Genomic DNA, 20,600 nt, shown 5'->3' with positions numbered 1-20,600 from the left:
CAGGAATCAGGGCCTTAAAAATTAAGGTTAATTTTTAGCCCTTCTGATTGGTCTGCCAAAGTGCTAGTTGTAGCACTTATTTCCAATTTCACTTTTCTTTGTTATAGACGTGTTTCTGAAAAGTTATGTATAAATCCGCTGTTTTGAGAGTCAAATCCTGTTCTAAATGCATTAGCTTGTTATCTCAAGAAATCCTGTGATAAGTACTTTTGTAATGTGAATAACTACTTGCCAATTTATATTTTTCAATAAGTCCAGATTTTAATATTTTGAGTTTCCTTAAATTGGCTGCATACCAATACTAAAAATCAAACAAAAGACAGAATATTTCACTAAGCGCCTTTGTGGCTAAGGTGAAGTCCACTGTGCCCAAACATCTGATGTGTGCAATTTAATTTTTAAAAGTCCATGAAATTGTTGCAGGTTGGTTTTTCTGAAGGCTAATTATAAGGACTGACTAAGTTTTTCAATTTCCAATTAGTTATCTTTCCTTTATGTAGACAAAGCCTAGGACTCCCAAATACTCGTTATTGCTTGAAAGATTTCTCTTTCCTAAGAACGGAGACACCATTAACACTTAATCTGTTCCCAAGTCTCACTTAAGTTCTACTGATAACATAGCTAGCTTGTTCTAACAGATAAGAGCTATCCTGTCCCCCCCCCCCCAAGAAAACTTTATCTTCTGAGCCAACGGAGGTCAAGTTTATTGTGGCTTTTAGCAGGGTGCTCTCAGTGTAGGGGAATTGCCAGCCTTCTTTATCTTTATTCTACATCTACATAATTTAAGTTAAAATAAATATGCAGCATTATGCTGTGCACAATCACATGGAGGAGATGAAGAAAAAAAAACCACAAGAGAGAACTGCTATTGTTCCAATGGATACCAAACTAACTGGGTAATAGATTGGCCTTTCAAAGAGTAATAAATCAATTCTAAAGATGATGAAGGATCTTGAAACAATCTGATGGCTTGATTATCCATGTTACAGAGAAAATATGTGAAAACCAAACTTGAAGGCAAAACTTTATAGAACATCCACATGTTGCAGTAACCTGAAATGCCTACACAGATCTTAGAAAAATCTCCAAACAAAGAGTTACATTTGCTAATGAAACGCCACAGAAATGAAAGTCTAGGCAATGAAATCTGCTTCTATGTCTTCCATCTTCTCTGTCCTGGTTTCAAAAATATGACCTAAAATGCAAGCAAGAAATAAAAAAAATTCTATAATGAACAACGTGGTTATTTTCTACCACTGTTAGGCATCTTTAGGAGGTAAACATTTTACTGGTCAAGTAGTATCAGAAGCTGTTCATATTCCTCTTTGAGGAATAGTGTTAGTTGTGCTTTTCTGTTTAGTACAGAAAGTTAGCAACTGCAAATATTGCTTTCAATAGGAAAGATCATGAGTATGAATGACAGTTATTAAAACAAGCTCAAATGGACTTTCACTGAAGCCTTCCTGATCCCCCCCTCTTCTCCCCTCTGTCCAGTCACAAATAATCTCCCTCTACACACTGGACCTCTCTTGTATTATTCACTTCCTTTGTCTTTTCTTTGTGCAAAGCCTTCATCATTTCCGCTTTTGTTGTATAAGTTTCTTGAGGACATGGATTATATCTTATTGTTGTAATCCTCTTGGGTTGTCAGCTATAATGCTATGTGTTCAATAAATAGTTGTTGAATGAATGAATGGTCCTACAAAGCCCTCTTTTCTTAGATCTAGAAGTTGTATATTAAATATATTGCTGCTTCTTTTCTCTTTATAAGTTATTTTCAATTTTCTAAACTGTTTTTCCTGATAGTTCTGGTGGACAAAAATATCTTAACACATATATGAGACTGAACTTAGGTCAAAACAGGCTAAGGAAAGTGGAGAATTAGATAATTATACATTGAAAAGATCTCTTGTTTAATTAATTCATCTTCCTGTGCTTTTTTGTTAGGAAATTACTTTTCCTGCAGTTATATGGATAATAGTATTAATATTTCACCTTGGCTATGGAGATATAGCCTGCTTTCTGTTTTTCTATATTGAGTCATCTCACCACATTTAATAATAATAATAATAACTCTCATTTAATTATTTGTAACAACTTGCATTTTATATTGTGCTTTAAGTTACAGAAAGTGATTTCATAACAACTCGCTAGATTAAGTGGTATAAATATTATTAGTCCTATTTACTAGATGAAGAAACTGAGGCTCTAAGAAATTAAATAACTTTCCCATGATGACAGTTAAATGGCTGAGATAAAATTAAAATCTAGTTTCCCAATTCAAGATCCAGGATTCTATCTGCCATCCCATGCTAACTGCTGGATTGAATTGACTGCTATAGTTATTACTTCCTTAAGAATTCCTTCATTCCATAGCTTCTGTGACTACCCCTATACTCATTTAAACTAAGAATGATTTTGTCTCTGTGTTAGGGTTAAGAATTTTAAAAGTAATAATTATAAAAGTGTTTTTTTATTTTTCTGTATTTTCAATGATGTAGTGTGAAGGAAAAACAATCCTTCAAGTCTTTATTGAAAAAAAATCTCTTCTTTTTGTTATAAAAAATGTTTTCTTCTATGAGATGGCACAGAATTAGCAAATGATGTTTCATATACAGAGCTGTTTTCTGTAATATATAAAACTATATGGCATTTTTGGAAGGACTATACATTTTACTTCTGCTTTGGTGAAATTCTACCATGGTAGTCATAAGAATCTTTATCTTCTATCTTTATTTTTGGGGGTGGGGAGAGAAACTCAGAGGTGAAGAAGGTATATTTTAGCTCTAAAGATCAGACTATATCTTAACTTAGTCCAATCTAGAAAACAAGGCAACTAAGGTAATTATTAGACTACATAGGTCATTGCAACTGTTCTGGATCCATTTTTCATCTTTCTTTTTGTCTATCATGGAGTCAATTTTGGCATGAAGGCTCATCTGGAGTGAATGGGAGTTCTCTATAAGATTATCTCAGGATGTTTGAAAGAAGGAAAATGAGAAAAATTAGCAAATATTTTTGTTACTACTAAGCCAATATATAAAAATGTGTTGAGTAGGAACAGTGGAATGAGACAAAAAGTGTCTAACTTACGTTCAACTCAATGTACATTTATTAAGCACTTACTATTTTTATGAAAGGCACCTTGCAGGATTTTGTGAATACAAGCACGACATTAAAAACATTCCTAGCCCTCAAGGAACTCACAATCTCCAGGAGAGTAAAGGGAGAACATTAACCCACAAGTGGAATTAAGATCAGAGAATACCTCACATATTGGGGGGTAGGGGTGGCAACTTAGCTGAAACTTAGCAGAGCTGAACTTGAAGGAAACTAGGCATTCTAGGGATTCCCTTCTGGTCACAGAATGTCTATGAGAAGGACTGGAGGTCAGTGATGGGAGATTGTATACAAGGAACAGCAAGGAGGCCAGTGTGGTTGGATGTAGAATACATGAAAAAGAAGATGAAATAAGTCTGAAAAGGCAGCCAGTTTATACAGAGTTTTTGGAGCTGAACAGAAGCCTTTGTATTTTATCCTTAAGGAAATGGTCAGTAATAGGGAACTTAATCTAGTGTTTTGGATACTGAGATACTACAGAATACTAGAATAACATTTTGCTATTAGGGGATGATGAACTGGAGAGAAGAGAGACTAGAAAGAGGAGGACCATTAAGAAGCTGTTGCATAAGGCAGATAAGTGATGAAGGTCTTAGGATGTGCCTATGTGAGTAGAGAGAAGGGAAGAGATGTGAGAAATGTTATAGAGTTAGTACTGTAGATCTGGCAAATGATTTGGGGAGGGATGGTCGGTTGTGAGGAAGCAGAGAAGAATGAAGAGTGAAAGATGACTCCCTGAGAAGGAAGAAGGGTGTTGATCTCAACAAAAATATGGGAAGTTAGAAGGAAAGGAGGAAGTTCACTTAAGGAAAAAGAGAATGAATTCTCTTTTGTAAAAGCTGAATATTTTATACTTGTCCAGGTAGATGCCCAACAGGTGGATGGTGATGTGGGATGAACTCAGGAGAGAGATAAGAACTAGATATGTAGATTTGGGAGTTATCTGCCTAGAAATGATAACTAAACCCAGAAGAATGAATGGCATCACCAAGGTATGAGGTACAAAACCATAAGATAGTCTAGGACAGAGCCCTGGGATATCCCCAGTTGAAGAAACTGAGAAGGGACAGTTGGACAAGTAGGAGGGTCAGAAGGTTAATGCCATGGAAATTGGGGAAGGAGTGGCCAACAATGTTAGAGGCTACAGAAGGAGCTAGAAATACAAGGGCTGTGATGAAGCTATTGGACTCAGCAAAAAATAGATCACTGCAAACTCTGTAGGGTGAAGTTTGAGTACCAGGCAAAGAAACTGGAGACAATGAGTATAAAATTTTATAAAGGAAAAGGAAAAGATATATGGGAGATAATGGGTGAGGGAAGGTAGTATTGGGAAGGGACCATTCATCAATTTGAAATGATTGGTTGGATTGGGCTATTGTGTGGGTTAGAGTCACCCCCTCCCCACTTTGAACTAGGCTTCTTAAAACAGAGTCAGGTTTCAGGATTGACCCTTTTTTTGGAAAGATTCATAGGTCAGTGCAACTAAGACCAAATCTGGATTCTGGTGTAGGTGGTATTGGAGAGAAGGGCAGGTAGTCTCTCACCTAGAATGAGGAATGATGGCCTTGTGCTAGGGGCAACTGCAATCATACAGTCATTCATGAGGCTCAAAAAGAAAGTTCTTGAGCTTTTATAATTAGACTTCAGTCATGGAAAGGCAGTGGTATATCCCCAAGTCCACTACCCTATCCCCTAATTTGAGAGAACTGGAGAGCTATGGGGTAGAAATTCCTGAACCTTCTTAGACCACGTATTGATTTCCTGGAAAATATCAAGTTCCTCAAGAGTTAGCTTGAGCAAATCAGCACAATGCCTGGCATATAACAGGCACTTAATAAATGTTAACTGACTGAGGTAACCCAGATTTCTTAGAGAGAACAGAAAGTTTCTCTAGCAGAGTAAATCTCAGTGATATGTCTTTAGCAATTCCAAATTTGAACATTCCAGAATCCCCTCTTCTAGAGAGAGAAGGAAAAATAGTTGGACAGCACTAGTCTTTTAGAAAAGAACTGAGCATATAGCCCTGAAGCTAGGGAAGAAGCAAAGGACTGAGCCATGGTATGGGTGAACAAAGATCTGGACTGTGACCTCCATTATTGTGGTAAGATATTCGGTTGATGGGAAGGGAAATGCCTTTTCAAAAAGCCCAAATTTGTTTTCCTTCTTAGGAGGGTCCAAGCCTAGTCCAGGAAATCTACAGTTCCCTTCTCAGAGTAATGCTGTTTTCTTATTGCACAAAATACATAGGATTAAAAGAGAAACTAAATATTCTGAAATAGTTATCGAAATACTAAAAATAAAAAGAATAATAAAAATCAAGTTCACCCAGGTAAAGAACTTCTGCATTAGAATGACTCTTGAGGGCATGGCTCTCTAGTAACCACAAATGTTTGCATTCTAAAGGAACCTCACATCTGAGTGGTGCTATGATTCTGGGGGTTTGGGCACCTGGGGGAAAAGAGAGATTCATTAAGAGAGAGAGAACTAGATTGTTTCTGGGCTATTGTTAATCCTTCATCACTTATCTGCATTTTTTATTGTTACCTTAAAGGCTTTTATGGAAGTCAGGGACCTTTTTACTTTCATCTGTGGAAATCTAGGCATGCAATATATTCTAGCTATTTCCTAAAGTTCCTAAAGAAACCTGGAAACAAGCCAAAGAGGCAGGATTTTTTTTGAGTGGATGGCTGCCCCTAAGAGCAGATACGGCCCGTATTAACCTGGGGTTCTGGGGTACATCTTTAGCTGGAGTCAGGACCTATGTGTTCAGGAATTCTCTCCTCAAGTCACCTTGGTGAGAGCATATGCACCTTTCATGTGCTTTCAGGAGGGAAGCTGTGGGCACGCTACCTCATTACCTCTCCTTGGACTTAAACATGCTGTTAGTTCTAATGCCAGTGAGAACTCTAAAAACAGGCAAAAAAGGGCCAGCTCTTTTTATGGGTCCTGTACAAAAGGAAAAAATTTTTTTGATACTCTAAGTTGACCAAATCATCCCTAGTTGATGAGGCTTAAAGAGGTGTTACTAGTCATGCTCCAATGGAAATTACTCAATTGTCTCAACAACTTATCAATGGGCATTTCTATAACAGCATGTCCTACATGCTTTATAAGGAGATGGAATCAAAGTTCTCTCCAAAGGGTCACCATACTAAAGTTCCTCAAGCCAATTGCCAATCAATTTCTTCATTAGGATGCAGGAGGTCTGAGCATGTTACTAGGCAGTAGGGAAGGAACCATTTATAATAATAACTAATATTTATAGCACTTTCAAGTTTATAAAGCACTTTACACATATTATCTCATTTGAACTCTAGAAGAAGCCAATCAAAGAGGGTTCTAAGAATATTAATACTCTCAATTTGCAGATAAGGAAAGAGGGTTAGAGTGAAAGAAAATTCCTCATGGCCACATAGCTAATAAGTGCCAGGGGCAGAATTTGAACCCATATCTCTTCCTGACAACAAGTGCAAACATCTATGATACCATACTGCCTATCTAAGCATATTAGGAAAGACCAAGAATAGTTAAGGAGAGAGAAAAGTTTAAAAATGTGTGTGAGCATGAGACAGAGAACTGAAGGGACAAACTTCCAGAGTAGATGGGAGGGGACAGGATCAAAGGCACAAGTAGAAGTGTTGGCCACCAAGGGGAAGAGCTACCTTTACTTAAGAGACTGGAGAGGAAAGAAGATGATGCCATGGGGTTTTAGTTGTGAAAATGGAGAAGAGAGGTTGTTGACAAAGAACGGACTAATTCGGTTGTGCTATTAAAGAGACTACTGCTATGTTATATTAATTGGCATATCAGATTAAGTATTTATTGAGCATCTACCATTTGTCTAGTACAATGTATGTATTCTTTAGAACCATTTTTGGCTATTGTATAGATAGGGACTAACTTCATACACAATGGCAGCCACCATTCCAAAAAGATGCTATGATTTTGATAGAATTAAAAAATATAAAGATCTCATGAATGAATGCAAAGGCCCATTTCCAGCCTGAAGAACATCAAAACACTAACTTATTAGGGTTTGCTCTTTTGAGGGTTTATAAGTATAAATCAGAGAAAGACGAAGAACAGTAGGATTTTTATGCTTTTTATATTCAATGTAAAAAAAAACTGCCTGGACATAGGGCATTCAAAAACCTTTGATAACAAGGGGGCTTTTATAGAATCAGTCCACTCAAGCATCTGTATCACTAATACTAAAAACATTTCCTATTCAAATATTTTGCACTATATTTTCCAGCAGGTGATCAAAATGTAAATGTATTTTACCTGTTGGTGGTATAGAAATGCTGTCCAGTTTTTCATCACAGTCAGCTACCTCTGCTGGTTACAAACATAAAACACAAATCTCATTAGTTTCAGGGAACACATTTATTTTACTGAATACAGTAATGCAATTAAAAAGCTGTAATACACATAATAGTTTTCACCTTCTTTCTTTAGCTGGGTTTGTTCCTATACAATAGGTTATGCTAGTATTGAAACAAAGTCATCTTCTGACAATAATAGAAATGGATTTTAATCTAGTAAATAACTGCTGGACAACTTTTGAGAACCTGTGCAACATGGAAGTTTTTTTTATTGTTTCCCCTTAAACAACAGTGTAAACAAGAAGACAGACCCTGATTACAAACCAGTGAAACCTGCTCCTATCAACAGAAACATCTACACTAGTCAGGGAGTCATTAAGTTCAAGGTCTAGAGTCAGTCCACCATTTTGCTTTGTTAGAGGCAGCTTGGAATTGTGTCTGGAGTCCAGAAGCTTTGGATTTTTATTCTTCAACTGACACTTAGCTATATTAACACAAAGAGGTCATCTAACTTCAATTCCCTCATCTGTAAAATAGGGTACCTGTGGCACCAACCTCACACTGCTGTCATGACAGTCAAACAAGATAAAGCATTTAGAGCTCTTAAAGCACTAGATGAATGCCAAATAGTATTTGGTCCTTGAAGGTGATCTTCAGGCTAATATCACATAGATGTTTATGTGTGTATGTCTATAAGTGCATCTATGTGAGTTCCAATATCTATACATATAAGAACAAAACACACACACACACACACACACACACACACACACACAGAGTCTGTCAGTCTGTCTCTCTCCCTAAAGAATAGAACCTTTGATGGCCTAAAGGAGAGATGCATCATTGATAGTTTACATGGACTTAAAAAAATATTCAGGACAGTTAAAATGTGCCAGTGGAGGGGTGAGAGGGCTGAATTTCACTCGCCATTCCCGATAAAAAAATTCTGGCAAATAACACTTTACCTTATAAGAGGGATGGCTCAACATTTTAGCTTTTCATGCTGGCTACTTGATAACATCTCTTTCGTTTATGTATCCTTACCCTGGAATTCAATGTCTTCCATAATCTCGTTCCAATTTACTTTTTTTGTCTTTTATCTTTCTAAAGTCTCTGTGTATGCTGATGGTAACTCTCCTAATGCACTTCCAATATGATACATCAATGAGCAGTGAGAAAATAAATTCTCCTGAAGACCAAAAATATGTTAGGCCCTGGATAACACATCCCAGAGATCCTCTTCCTTTAAATCCTTCAGTCTCTTATATCTGTTTGCTTTTTTCCTATGCAATAAAACATTTCTAACTTGCATCATAGTTCTCTGTGCATATGCAACATCTTCTCTCTCCTAGACTGTAAGTGCTTTGAATGTCCAGCACTTAGTGGTATCTTTCTCACTGAGTAGAGGTTTAATCAATGTTTGATTGACTTATAAAGAAATTACACAATGTCGACTAATCTTCAAAAGATTTTTCCCACCTGGAGTCTAAAAATGCAAACTACCGCTCATCTCTGATTTATAGGTATTTCATCTTACATGAAGTTTTCAGGAAACCTCTAGTTATAGAGAAATACCCGCTAAGATATACAAAAGAAAACTCCTGAGTTTATTCTGTTAATTTATTGGCTTGTAACTTTTCCCCATTCTGCTCTGAAGAGTTCAAAAAACTTCTCATCAGCCATTCTGACCATCTGTGTCACATCCTCCATGTACCAATTCAAGTCATCCCTACCTAAAATGTCTACTTAGCTCCTTTACTTCCCTATAACTGCTTCGCTGCTCAGTGCATGTACATTTAAGAAAACCGCCCCAGGAGGTCAATCAAATGGCATCTGTGACGAATCGCAGGAGGACAGATTTAGAGCTACAAGGAACTTGGAGGTCACCGAGTCCAACGCTCTGATTTCGCAAAGGAAGAGACTCAGGCACTGAGTGGCCTGCCCAGGGTCACACGGCTAATAAGTGTTTGAGGCAGGGTTGGGTCCTGGGTTCTCCCAAGTCCAGCACTCTATCCACTCTACCATACAGCCCCTTACTAATAACTGGGTTGATATGAAAACAAATTAATACTGTGTCCTTAAGTAGACTTGACTAGGGCATTGGGTTGAAAAGGTATCATGCTTTTTCTCTAGTTCACTGTCTAATTCTTTATCTACTGCTTCCCCTAGCTTTGGCTGTAGTGGGCATTTGCTCCCTAATTGCTCATTTGAATATAGTAGCAATTAGGGGGCAAAGTAGACAGAGTGCTAAGAGTGAAGCCAGGAACACTCATCTTCCTGAGTCAAAATTGAACCTCACATGCTTAGTATGACTGTGGGCAAGTCATTGATCTTGTTTACCCTATTTTCCTTATCTGTAAAATGGGGATAAATAATAGTACCTACCTCCCAGGGTTGTGGTAAGGAACAATTAAGATAATAATTGTAAGGTGCTTATGTTTAGCATACAGTAAGCACTATATAAATGTTAGTTATTATTATGTGCTGAAATTATCTCAAGGAGTGAAAAAAGATATGGCAAGAGAAAGAGTCAAGATAGTAAAGTAGGGTGCTTAAGGAACCTTGGTTTATGAGTGATTCAATGAGTTAATTTTTCTCAGTGGACCAGGACCTAAAATATTGAGGCAGCAGTAAGAGTCTAAACATTTATCATATTTGTGATTTTATGTACCAACTAAAATACAATAAACCTTAGAAATACTTAGCTACTTCCTGGAATTTATATATATGGAGCCTTTTTAGTTAGGCACAGAATTGCAAAAATCAGTTCTTAGTATAAAATGATCTTTTCCTTTTGTAATTCAGAATCACCAATCCTTTCAACAACAGCCCTATGTAATTATGTGTTTTAGTAAGTATACTCTTAAGAATGAAGGGCATATAACAGATGAAAAAAAGAAAAGAAAATTAAGATATGCTGGCTGCATGAATTGGGACCAAGTGTCATGGCTGAAGAACATGATTGTGTTATTTAAATTTAATTATAACATCTGTTTGTAACAACAATCTCATAGTCTTTCTTCCCTAGTGACAGTCAAGTTGTGAAATTTGGAAAAGATTGAACAAGGCCAATAAAAATTTAATAGCAATGACAGCTTTACTCTCAGATCTAACACAAATAAAAAAATTGTGGTCTCAGATCTGAGGTAATAATCTAATGAAAATGATAAAACACATACGCATATACACACACACACACACCAGGAAAGGAATCATCCCAGTTATAGAAAAAAATATATTACATATGATGAGAGGCCCAAATGAATTTCTATTTGGATTAGGATAACAACCTTTCAAAGTCTGTGCAGGGCAAGTTTTTTGTTTTTTTTTTTCCTTTCGAGAAGCAGCGTAGGCTTTCTTGAGCAGTTTGTTGATTAGCTTGCCCAGTCAGAGTCTGTATCTAATTCCAGGAACTGAGCCAAACATGATAAATGAGGTTGAAGTTGAGGAGAATGTATGATATAGTGATTATATTATCATTCAAATTGAAAATACTCATGAGAGAAGTACTAAGGAAAACAATGCTTAGGCTGAATCCTCTCAGTATCTGTTGGGGCTTTCTGAAAATATTCCTACTGAACCCCAAGGAAATAATAGTGGCATCCGCAGAGGCTCCGTCCCACTTCAGGGATTCCATTCTGGTTCCTTTTGAGGAGAATGAGGGACAAGAATGATGGGAGAAAAACTTAACCCGTGCCCAGTTATTGTAGATAAGCAACGTGCTGTTCAGCCTTGGTTCTGACCCAGGTGCTACATGAGAACGTTCCCCCTTCTGGCCCAGCTGACGTGGAGGCAGCAATCGGCAATGTACAGGGAAATGGCCCTCCTGGCAGGGGTCGTAGGGGAGAAGCTCCCGGGCTGGGGCTGCTGAGCACACGAGCGCCCATCTCTGGCGCCCTAGAAGGAGGCGAGGCTATAGAATGGGAGAAGGCCTATTTGTTTGGTGGCTATGGCATACTTAGTATTAATAAGATCACTGAGAGGCTAACAAAAGTGCTCCCCAGCTATTCCTGCTCCCTCTGGCTTTTTTTTTTTTTTTTTTTTTTTTTTTTTTTGCTTGAAAGCGTGGGAATGGAGGAGGGAAGGAACGCTGGTCTTTTTTTGGAGAGGGTGTGCAGAAATGAAAACACAGGGCCTATAGAATACTATGAATCCAAAAAATGAAGGAGGATTTTGTGGGGCAACAAGGAATGGGGCTTTAAAGAAGCTGCAAGAAAAGATGCCAAATAATTTAATAGATCTCAAAAGTATGCTAAGCATTTAAAACAAAGTTTATTATTTCAACCATATTTCCTTTCGACAGCAAAGCTGTTTCTGTCTCTATTCCACTCCAATATATCTCCTTACTTTATGACCTCTACCACCAAGGATTTGCCTTGAAATGAATATTCTTCCAACACTTTAGAGACTGCTAACATCTTTTTGCAGCTAGAAGCAGGTGCTCTTGAACACAATATACTCTCTTTTCCCTCTCTGGGTGGTCTCTGCAGCATTTAAGTTAAATCAGTAATAGCAGCATTCTGGATTGATACAGCACTTATCTCCCAAGGAGCTCCAGTGGATCACATATTTTCCCATTTACCTTACTTTGCTCCTCGGAGGAAGGTAGGCTGGGACAGATATTATCATATACTGCATTATAAAGGAAGAAATTGTGGCACAGATGTTAACTGGCTATCTTTGTCATATAGATTTTTAACTGGAACCGGAAGTCCTGATGGATGATTGATTACTGGCTGACAATGTTATAGGGTCATTCCTATTGTTAAACTTTACTTTTTTCTCCTTTTGTGCCTAAACCCAGGTCTCCTTTATGTTAACTATGTAAACTTTGAGCTTACTTTTGGAACTTATATATTTGAAACCTCCCCCCACCCCAAGCAAAATGCATTTGCCTCTCACACTAAGAAAACAGAAGGCTTTTTTTTGGTCATTTATTAGGTTCTCATATAATTATGGAAAATGAAGAAAATTATAATTTTCTAGTGGTTTGTGACAGCAAACGCCAAGATTTCCTGGGAAGAATTTACTCAGTGGCTATACCAACTTAAATTTGATTATTACCTGGCATCCTTCAGAGATGCAATTTTCTCTTCTGAAGTCAACAAATTATGCTGACTTAATACTGGAAATCTGCTGTGGGGTTCTAAGAGCTGAGGGGACACAATATCTAACAAAATGACATTGCTGAACCCATTAAATTTACTTTCCTTGGCCCCAGTGGGATAAGACTTCTGTTTGGTCTTAGGCACATTGAGTAAAAGTTGAAAAAAAAATGTTATTTTGCTAGATGGAGAATCTTATAACAATTACAAATATCCAAAAGTGAAATGGGTTGACTCAGGACACAGTAGGTTCCCCCTTGCAAGAAGTCTTAAAAAAAATCTTGATGTCCACCTACTGAGTATGTCTTTAAGCCCTTATTTCTGAGGTCTGAGGCAGAGAAAGGAAAATAAAGGTTTGTCAAAAAATGTTAAGTACTCCCAAAATATAAAGCCTATTTAAAAAAATCTATTTTGCCTATCTTAAATAGGCAAAATAAAAAAAAAAACCTAAAATGCCCATTTTTTAAAAAATAGTGTAGTAAAACCTTAAAGGAGATTTCACACTGCAAAACTCCCTGAGGTCTGTAGCCAAGACAGTTCCTGAAGTTTTCATACTGGTGAACCTTTTAGAAAATTCCTCAGGACAAAGGTAGGTCACCTTTCTTTCTTGACATGCCTTATTGCTGGCTACTACATCTTATAAGATAATCAATGAACTCCTATAGAAAGAATCAACCTCCTAACTGGTAATTTCTGCTCAGATGAGAGAACCACTAATGGGTGAAAGCTGAACCAGGGACAATTCTTTGGAGAGAGTTTCATTATTTACACTTTGGGAAGATACATCCATAGAAGAAACTCTAAATTGCACAGTCACAATTTAACCAAGCTTACTTACTAAATGTTTGATAGTCCTTCAAGAATAATTCTAGGAACACTATGTGAAACAAAAAATTATGGACTTGAGTTAAATCACATTTTTAAAAATTTAGACAATTAATATTATATATCTTTCCTAAGCCCATGCAAACTCAGGATAATAAGAATAAAAAAGAGGGTAATTTTTATAAGTAAAGCTCATCAAACTACAAATGAGATACAAATGAGGCAGACAACATTGATCATATTAAAAGTAAAAAAAAAGTAATGTGATTTTTTACTATCTCAAGAATTAAGAATTCATTTGAACAAGACATATATACATAAAAACAAAGTATGCATACGATGCTGACAGATTTATTTGTTTTAAAATACAATTTTTTAAAAAAATCATTCAACAAACATTTATTAAGCCTCTATTGTATTAGCTCCTATCAGGTACTGTATTAGGTACTGGAAAGGCAAAGAAAGAAATAAGACAGTTCCTGACCTCAAGAAGACTGTACTTTGTATCAGTGTCAAATCCACAGCAAAGGTAAAGGGAAGGCACTGGAAAGAGGCCAGGCCTGGGTCCCCAGCTCTGATTTTATGGCTGAGCCGTCTGTCCCACTCTGGGGCTGCAGAGCTGCGTGTCCATTCTAAGCCTGGCCTGGAGCTGACTGACCTCATCTTTGTGATTTGTCCAAACCTCTGTCAAACAGAGAATTCCTTATGATTCTGCTCCGCTAATCTGCCTCTGTGGCTTCTACGGGATTATGGATGGGACTATCCAGCTGGGCTGCACACGCTGCTCCCCTTTTCTACGTCCTCATTGCTGTAGCCTTGGCTCAGGGCCCACCTCTGCCAACCTGTCGGTGCCCAGAGGGGCTTCTCCTCAGTGGGAGTTTCCTATACTAATGATATCATACATAAACACGCCCATTGCCCCCTACCCCCAAAACATGCCTTAGCACTGCATTTAAAAAGAAATCAAAAATAAAATGTCACCAAATATACTTCCTCCAAGACCCAGCTCAAGCTCCACTTTCTACATGTTTTTCCTCGTTCCCCCAGCTTTTAATGTTCTTCCCTCAAAAACCAGCTTGTTCTGGATCTGTTTTCTACATGTTACCTCCCCTAAGAGAATGTAGGGTCCTTGAAGGTGAGGGCTGACTCACTTCTGCCCAAATCTAGCCCAGGAGTTGGTAAATGGTGCTTAATAAATGTTTGTTGATTGACTGATTCAAAGCCCCTAGTTTCAGCAGTAGTTCCAGAAATGGCTTCCCTGAGCCAGGGCATACCTGAGCCTCTTTTTAACCTTCTTCTGGCCAATTTAATTTGATCTTGTAGAATCTGTACCCAGTCTCTTGGGCCAGGAAGTTTATCCACATGGTTAGCAGTGCAGTATTTTTCTGTGAAGACTGAAAAGAAAATATAATACAATGTTAAATGACATGGCAAGGAAGATATATGAAAGAGTGTGGCCAAAAATAAAAAAAAATATAAAAATAACAAATGTGAATTCTGCTTAGGGCTGAGAATTAGCATTGTCTACCGGTATCTCTTTGGCTAGGGTGGAAAAGAATGAACTTTTGGCCAAACTTTTTTTTGTTCCAGTAGAATTAGTTGCCGTCATTAAGTAACTGATATGGTAGAATTCTCTAAGTGTCCCAATATCTAGTTGACACCTGTTTTATAGACAAGGCAGAAAAGTAGTAGTAGGAACAAAAATGGTCAAACAAACCACTTGGCAAAATTACCCAAAGGATAGGGTCATTTAATTAATTCAGCATCTTTGGTATGGGGAAGAATTCAAGTGTCATCCCAGTACAAATGGAAGTTTGGCAGAACAATCTCAAAAAAATTATGCAAAAAAATCTCCATGATACTGTTTTCATAGTGACATCATACCAGCTCAATCATCATTCAGATTAAATGAAAATGCAATTGTGCTGTACAGAGTAGCTTTTAAAAATCTTCCTACGGATGCCAGACATATAAAAGTTCCAAATCTATTTTGAGTAAACTGTTAGCATCTTATTGTGCTAGCTTCTAGGAAAGAGCTGCTCAATCAAGCAAGATAGAAACTATGGTGAATCATATAAGATAAAAGCCTTTAAAGACAATTCTTTGATTATAGTAGCAGGTAGTAGTACTATCACAGATAAAGGAACTATTGTTGACCACTTTTGCTTTCTATTTTACTTCTAGGGTGTTTATAACTCAGTCTTTTCAAGTTAACGTTCATTGGGTTAAAAAGTGGCAGTCTGTTGAAGTACAATATATACTTGGGTGATAAAAGGATGATAATTTTGGTTTATGAAGAAGATTGCTTTCCATCCCAATATCACCAGCTATGTTCTCTTGGCTACAAATTCAGTTTTATAGCATGAACTGTTCAAACTATTTTTTTTTCTGGTTGCCCTTACTGGTGTTCTATATAATTACAATGATCAAAGCAGGTATAAGTCTAAGAGCTTCCTGATAGTAGTAGATGAAATCACAAATCACACAGCATTTGGAAGTACGCTCTGAGTGCTGCCCTGGTGATTATATGTCATGATCTTGTTACAGCATGATGTTCATGAAGGCTTTCTGGTTCATATGTGGCTTCTAACTACCCTCTTATGTCTGTATCCAGGAACAATGTACACATACCCTCCAATCCCTGCTCCTTGCCTCCATGCAGAGAAAAAACCTTTACTTCTAATCTATCATTTCACTATACAATATTTGCAAATTGCAATGTTGAGCTTCACTTTATTTTTTTAATCTTAGCTTTTTCTTTCTTTATTCCTGGCACATAAGATTAAAATTTCATATATTTGAGCTACAATTTTTCATCTGCTTTATTTTATGTTCTCATAGTTTTAGCTGTCTAACTTAGGTTATCTATCTCATTTGTGATTATGTTCCCTATAGACAGAGATCTTAACAATTTTAATTTTTTTTAACAATTATTTTTTATACAAGGTGGCTTCTCCTACAAGTTTTCAACAAGTAGAACAGTGACAAGGGCTTACAAGATAAGGCATAAAAAGTATAACATGAAGTGTCATTAACTCAAGACTTTTATGTTTGTGATGCAATTATCAATCATCACAATTATTAAGCACCTACTAGCAGAAGGCATTATGCTAGGAGTGGAGAATTCAAAGACAAATGGTTTCTGTTCTACTAGATGGAATGACACTCTATATAACTATGTACCATCCAAGGTAATTTAAAGAGGTAAATATTACTAACTGGTGGTATCATAGAAGAATGAATGGAAAAGGTGGAATTTGAGCTAAACCTTGAAGGAAGATACAAATTCTGGGAGACAGAAATTATTTGGTACACATTGTCTTTTTAAAAATATAGTCTAATATCATCTGAGCTTTCTTTTTTGCTAGCTTTCTTATTCACTGTCAACACATGAAATCCTCATACTTTTCTCAGAATTCTGGAAGCAGTATAGTTGATTTTTGAGCCCAAGTATAAGACTTTGCATTTATTGAATTCATCTTACTCTATTTGATCTAATAAACACACCAGTTGAGATTTTTCGGGATTCAGACTCTTCCCTTTAATATGTTAGCCCTCTGCCGGCTGTCTTTCCATAATCTATAATTTTAAGTGTTCTCTATACCTTTACTCAGGATACTGCTTAAAATATTCAATTTTACAGAGATATACACAGATCTCTAGGGTACTCTACTAGGTTCTCTTTCCAAATTGCCATAGAATCATTAATGAGTAGTCTTTGGATCTGTACAATCAAACAGTTCAGAACCTACTTAACTGTATTTGTAGCATTAGCATAAGGAACCTTCCCTAAATGCTTAACTAAAATTTTTCACCTAAACTATATTTTCTAAACAGAATTCTTCTGACTTGACTACCTACTAACATTATACAAAAAGAAATTAGGTTTGTCAGTGTTGTAAGGTAGATTAATAAATTATTATTTAGGAGACTTAGCAGGCAGGGCTGAAGGATTCTAAATGGAATGGGGAAGCAGGAAGTGTTGTCTTACAACATCAGTCATTACCTGTTCTTTTTTACTCCCGATTTTATTTTATTTTCAGTTCGAAATTCTCCCTCTCCACCTTCCCTGCCCACTTAGAAAGCAAGAATATATATATATATATGCGCATACATATATATGGTCATGAAAAACAAATTGTCAAATTAGCCAAATAAAAAAAATTAAAGAAAATAAAATAATATTAGAACATAAGCTTTGATCTGTACTCTAAGTCTGTCTGGAGGTAGGGACAAGGTCTCACCATGAGTCCTCTGGAATTGTCAGGGATCACTATATTGATCAGAGTTGACTGACTTTACAATGTTCTTGTTATTATAAATTGTTTTCCTGGTTGGCATGACCTGTTCTTGATTAAGCTTTGTTGGTTCTGTGATGACTTTTTTTTTTTGACGTTCAATAATCATCCATTTGCTAATATATTTTAGATTTTTTTTTCAGGAATCAAAGTCAAGCTCGCTGGTCTATAGTTAAAAGATTACATTTTCTTCTTTCCCTCTTTTTAAAAATCAGGACTTTTATACTCTAATCCCATGTAAGTTATCCTATTCTCCAAAATACAATTCAACAATCATTTATTAAGTGCCTAATATGAGTCTATACAAAGTACTGCATGAGGCACGAGGAGTACAAAGACAAAATGAGGTAGTCTGTGTACTTTAGCAGCTTACATTCTACATGGAGGATACTCCTTATGTACAAATACAAAGTCATTTCAAGAGGGAAAGAATGCTAATAAGTTAGGAAGTAAAAAATGGAATTGGGAGAGTCTTCATGCAATGAGAAACTTCTGAGCTGTGCTCTGAAGGAAGGATTCTTCAAAAGTCAAGATGGAATGCATTCCAGACACAGGTGACCACAATTAAAGATCAGTGGCTGTGATTCAGAAATCACATCCATCAGTTCTTTTGGTACTGTGGAGTGCAGTTCATCTTGAATTCATCAAAAGAATGTTCTTTATCACCCTACTTATCTTGGGTATCAGTCCCCCATGAGCTATTTTTCCCCTGTGTTTCCTAGGTCAAATATTGTTTTGTTTTGTTTTAGGGGGAAGATGAAATAGAGGGAAACTTAAGAGTACAGTAATTCTATATTCTCCATTGTCCACTATCATTTTCTCACCTACCATGAATGGCTTTATCGCTTTTTTATTCTGTTCTTTCTCCTAACATAGTTAAAACAAAAGAATAACTCTCCTCACCCTTTTGGCCATTTTTAGTGATCTCTGCTTCCTTTGGGTCATTCTGAACCAGTTTTGTAAGACCATGTTATACATTTATATTTATTCTGTTTCTTGACCTTGCTTCTATTTTCTGTATGTCTTTTAAAAATTTACAGGAGTTGACAGTTTCTCTATTCATCTACAATGTTCTCTTCAGACAACTTCCTTTTATTTAATCACAGAATGGCTTCTTAAAACTTTTCATTCTTGATAGCTTCTCCTCTTTAATAAGCTGATTTCTTCTGTGGACTTTTAATCTAAGAGCACCTATACGTTTTGCATCTGGAACCCCTGAAATCTGTTTTATGTATTTTTAAAATATTATTCTAAGAAAGAGTCCATATGCTTTGCCAAACTGCCAAATGGAGTCCATGATACAAAAGAAGGTTACTCTCTTCCTTGGCCGTTTTATTCAGTCTCATTGCTTCAATGTCTCTGAACCAAATCTACTTCTAGCCCCCAGACTCTCTGCCAAGTTTGAGGAAACCTCCAATCAACTATAAGACATCTTTATCTACACATTCGGAAGTCAATTTATTCCAAACAACTTGGTATCTTCTTTTTAAAAAATGGATTTGGGGGCAGCTGGATTGCCCAGTGGACTGAGAGCCAGGCCTAGAGACGGGAGGTCCTAGGTTCAAATCTGGCCTCAGACACTTCCTAGCTATGTGACCCTGGGCAAGTCACTTAACTCCCCCATTGCTTAGCCCTGTAACAAATAAAAAATTAATACAGAAGGATATATAAAGATATTAGGGTTTAAAAAATGAATTAAAAATCTTTTAAAAATGGATTTATTTTTCCATTAAAATTCTCAGGTACCTCTTCCTCTCCCTCCCCTTCCTGTACTATTGAAAGCATCATTTAACAAAAAAGATATATGTGTGTGTGTGTGTGTGTGTGTGTGTGTGTACACACCTATGTCTTGCTATGTTTCTATCATATAGTTCTTTCTCCAGAGGTCGGCATATACAAATCATACTGCAAACACTATTTCTGTTGCTGTAATCATGTTCTCTTGGTTCTGCAATCTGCTCTTCTGTCAATGGTACCACTGCTTTGGTCATCTGAAACTTAGAGTGTTAGGTGATTCCCCTCATCTTGTACGCACTAGATTACTAAGTCTTTAACTTTTTACTTATGCCAGGAATGAGGGTCAATGGGGCAGGGGATAGAACATTTGTATATAGTCATACTCAATTGATGTGTTGCTTAGCATTGTTGATGGTACTTTTTTATTTCTTTTTTGATCTTTGTTATAGGGGATGGCTTTTTGGGTTCAAGAGGTAAGAGCAGTAGTAATAGAACCAAAAAAAGAATGCTATTGCAGATTCCAGTGAAGAAGATGTAAAAAAGAGAGCAGTCATCAGCATCAGATACTGCAGAGAAGGAAGAAGGGACCAAAAAAAAAGTTACTGTCCCTGGTGACAAAAAGTTAATTAGAAACCTTGGAGAGAACTGCTTCAGTAGAGTGGTGAATATGGAAGCCAGATTGCAAAGTTTCTGCAGACTTAGTTTAAATAGATTAATATGGGGAAAATGAATATTTAGCTTATTATTTGTATGTACACAATTATTTGCTTGAAAATAATGTGTTTCTCTTCTGCATATAAACATTTCTACTCTCCCTTTAAACAAACAATATTATTTACTGAGATATCACAGTGACTTTTTTCATAGACAGGGAAATGCCTAGACTTTGTTCCCATAATTACTGATTTTTAATTAGTGAGATCAAAATTAACTCATCCCCTACTCCACCCCCTTAAAGTACCTAAAATATATCAGCTTCAGGATGCTCTCTGTATTTAGGATTAAGTTTAGGAGCATTAGATGAAGGCTATGGAATGACTTCTACACTACACCCTCCATGAACTGCTTCAAACCTGATATTTCTAATCACACCGTGAGCATAGTCATTAAGACACTCTTTTAGAAAGCCTAGAATGCCTAGTTTTTATTTTCTCTTCTCAGTTAAGTCCTCTGTAGTTTCAATAGTGAAG

At 36.7% G+C, this 20,600-nt stretch overlaps 1 protein-coding gene across 4 annotated transcripts in view; it reads right to left on the bottom strand.

Annotated features, from left to right (window-relative positions):
* Positions 1 to 1,118: 1,118 nt before the first annotated feature.
* Positions 1,119 to 20,600, bottom strand: part of BEND7 (BEN domain containing 7) — a 126,998-nt gene continuing 107,516 nt past the window's right edge. For 3 of the 4 annotated variants that reach the window (XM_044677243.1, XM_044677245.1, XM_044677246.1), the window contains 3 exons: positions 14,650 to 14,769; positions 7,405 to 7,458; positions 1,119 to 1,195 (listed from right to left, as the gene is read on the bottom strand). In XM_044677243.1, coding sequence (XP_044533178.1) covers positions 1,134 to 1,195; positions 7,405 to 7,458; positions 14,650 to 14,769 — 236 coding nt within the window. In that variant the 3' untranslated portion in view covers positions 1,119 to 1,133. The remainder of the gene's footprint in view (positions 1,196 to 7,404; positions 7,459 to 14,649; positions 14,770 to 20,600) is intronic. The other variant, XM_044677244.1, reaches the window with a different exon arrangement.

The sequence above is a fragment of the Gracilinanus agilis genome, chromosome 5 (assembly GCF_016433145.1).
Source record: "Gracilinanus agilis isolate LMUSP501 chromosome 5, AgileGrace, whole genome shotgun sequence".
In the NCBI taxonomy this organism is placed as follows: Eukaryota; Metazoa; Chordata; class Mammalia; order Didelphimorphia; family Didelphidae; genus Gracilinanus; species Gracilinanus agilis.
This window is presented reverse-complemented; position numbering and strand designations above follow the sequence as displayed.